The 2,777-nt window shown below is 57.8% G+C and overlaps 1 protein-coding gene across 1 annotated transcript in view; it reads left to right on the forward strand.

The window, feature by feature from the left end:
• The window catches only part of LOC103759862 (deoxyguanosine kinase, mitochondrial), a 5,100-nt gene that overhangs the window by 883 nt on the left and 1,440 nt on the right, over positions 1–2,777 (forward strand). The window contains exons 2-4 of the mRNA XM_029964561.1: positions 119–231; positions 1,201–1,379; positions 1,856–2,234. Coding sequence (XP_029820421.1) covers positions 119–231; positions 1,201–1,379; positions 1,856–2,234 — 671 coding nt within the window. The remainder of the gene's footprint in view (positions 1–118; positions 232–1,200; positions 1,380–1,855; positions 2,235–2,777) is intronic.

Raw genomic sequence — 2,777 nt, forward strand, 5'->3', positions numbered from 1 at the left:
GGCTCACCCTGCCTTACTGGGAGCTGGGACGAAGGAACACCCAAACTCACCCCACATCCCAGGAGCCAGGAAGGGATGGATACCCAGGCTCACCCTTCTCTCCTCCCCCCTCCCACAGCCGTGGGGAAATCGACCTTCCTGAAGCTGCTGGGAGCCACCTTCCCGCGATGGCACCTGGTGACAGAGCCCGTGGCACAGTGGCGGAGGGTGCCGGCCGGGGGCACTGCCCAGGTAACAGCAGCTCCAGCTTCATCCCAGCTCCATCCCGGCTCCATCCTGGCACCCTGGGGAGGTGGGTGTGGAAGCTCTGCCGTGGGGACACCCCGCAGCTGGGGTGGGAATTTGGCACTGCTGGGAAGGCCCTGGGTCAGTGCATCACCTCCTCCCGGCCTCAGCTCCCTGGGATCTCTGGAATTCCGTGTTTGGAGATGCCTTTCCCTGTGGTTTTCTCTCTCTCCGCCCCCATTTTTGGGCTTTTGGTGTCCCAAAGCCCCTCAATTCCCCAAATCCTCAGCCTGAGCCAGGCCAGAAGCTGTGAGTCCGAATCCCAGCCCCACACTGTGGGTGCCCTGGCTCTCTACCCTCCCCAGGAGGATTTGGGATGAGCCTGGACTCCCATGGTGCTGATTCTCTGCCTCCAGCTCTGGTCCCCAGAGCAGAGACATGTTGGTGTGGATGTGTTTGAGCGTCTTTTAGCAAGTCCAGGAGGACATTTCCAGAGGGACCCTCAGTTCCTGGGCAGTTCTGCCTGAAGCCAGAGCCAAGGCAAGATCCTGCTCATTAGCAGGTGTCACCTCTGCTCTGGTTGAAAAGCAGAGCAGTTTGGAAAACCCTGGGAAGATTGCTGATCCCTGCTCTAGTTGCTAGCCCAGCTTTGTCCCTGGTGGTACATTGCTAAATCTTTACCATGTGCTGGGACACTTACAGGGGGGAGCTCAAAGGAGACGTGCTGACCACTCCAACTTTTCCTTCCCTTTCTGCTCAATGCAAACTTAATTTGGAGAGGGGACTGGAGGTGGCACAGAGAAGTACTGAAGGTGGCTCCATCACTGTTCTGATCACAGGCCGGGTCAGTGGGTCCTGTCCCCTGGCCCCCCTGCCCCAGCACAGCCCGGGGGGTCCGGAGCCAGCCCCACCCCTTGGCAGGGGGAGCAGAGCCACTGGGCCCCCAGCCCTCATCCCGCAGCTCTCCCTCTGTAGGAATCCCCGGGCTCCACCAACCTCCTCCAGATGATGTACCAGGAGCCGGCCCGGTGGTCCTACACCTTCCAGACCTTCTCCTGCATGAGCCGGCTGAAGGCGATGCTGGAGCTGCCAGAGGAGCCCCCCGGGACCCCCCACCCCGTGAGGGTCTTCGAGCGCTCCGTGTACAGCGACAGGTACCCAAAAAACGGGAGGGAGGAGGGATGAAGGGATTAAGTGGGATATGGGGCACACACAGCAGTTGGGTTGGGAGCCTGGGACCCCCAGGGTGGGCAGAGCCGCCATCCCTGTTGACACCTGGAGCGATGCTTAACTACAGGAATGTGATTCTTGGGTAATTTGGGGGTTTCTGTATCCTCTGGGTAATTTTTGGGGGGTTCCATCCTCATCTGTGTCTGATGTCTCATCTACCCCACCCTCACCTGTGTTTGGTGGCAGTGTGAAGCCCTGTGGGTGGTGCTGAGCTCGGTGGGGCTGAACTGTGCTGGACACTGCACATTCCAGTCCCAAATTAGGGATTTTCGCCCTAATTTAACCACCTGCAATTCCTGATTGGTGGATAAAAGGTGGAAGAATGTCTGTGAAGCCCCCTGGGCGCGGGGATGACTTGGAGATCCTGCTGCCAACGGTCCCCTCTCCCCGTCCCTTCCAGGTACATCTTTGCCAAGAGCCTCTTTGAGGTTGGGCACCTGAATCCTCTGGAATGGGCCATTTACCAGGACTGGCACGGCTTCCTGCTGCAGCACCTGGGCCCCCGTGCCACCCTGCATGGCTTCCTGTACCTGAGGGCAACCCCACAGGTGGGCGTCCGTGGGAACAGGGATGTGGGAGGCATTTGGATCCACCTGGATATCCCAGCAGGCACCTGGAATTGCCCAAAATGTTGGGGTTTAGCCATAAATCGCCCCCCTGGAGGAGCAGGGCTTGCTGCTGTTCCCATGGGAATGTTGGTGGGAATTTTGCTGTGGATTCTGGAGCAGGTTTTGGGGAGGGAGGGCTGCAGCATCTTCTGGGGTCCCTCCCGTGGGAATGTCAGTGGGAGTTTTACTGGGGAGTTTTCTAGAGTGGGTTTTGGGAAGGGAGAGCTGAGCATCTTCAGGGCTCCCTCCCATGGGATTGTTGGTGAGAGTTGTACTGTGGAGTTTTCTAGGCAGATTCTGGGGAGAGAGGGCTGAGCATCTTCTGGGATCCCTCCCATGGGAATGTCAGTGGGAGTTTTAATGTGGAGTTTTCCAGAGCTGATTTTGGGGAGGGAGGGCTGAGCGTTTTCTGGGTTCCCTCCCATGGGAATGTCGGTGTTCTAGAATGGATTTTGGGAGGGAGGGCTGAGCATCTTCACTGGTTGCTCCCACGGTACTGCTTTACCTGATGCCCACATCCCTTCTTTCTCCTGTTAACCTCCCATGTCTCCCGTTAACCTTCTGTTCTCCTGGATCCCCTTAACCTCCCATCTCTCCCATTAACCTCCTCTCTCCCTCTACCCTGTTAACATCCCTCTACCCTGTTAACATCCCTCTACCCTGTTAACATCCCTCTACCCTGTTAACATCCCTCTACCCTGTTAACATCCCCCT

The sequence above is a fragment of the Manacus vitellinus genome, unplaced genomic scaffold (assembly GCF_001715985.3).
Source record: "Manacus vitellinus isolate BGI_N305 unplaced genomic scaffold, ASM171598v3 scaffold_74_pilon, whole genome shotgun sequence".
NCBI classification, from domain to species: domain Eukaryota; kingdom Metazoa; phylum Chordata; class Aves; order Passeriformes; family Pipridae; genus Manacus; species Manacus vitellinus.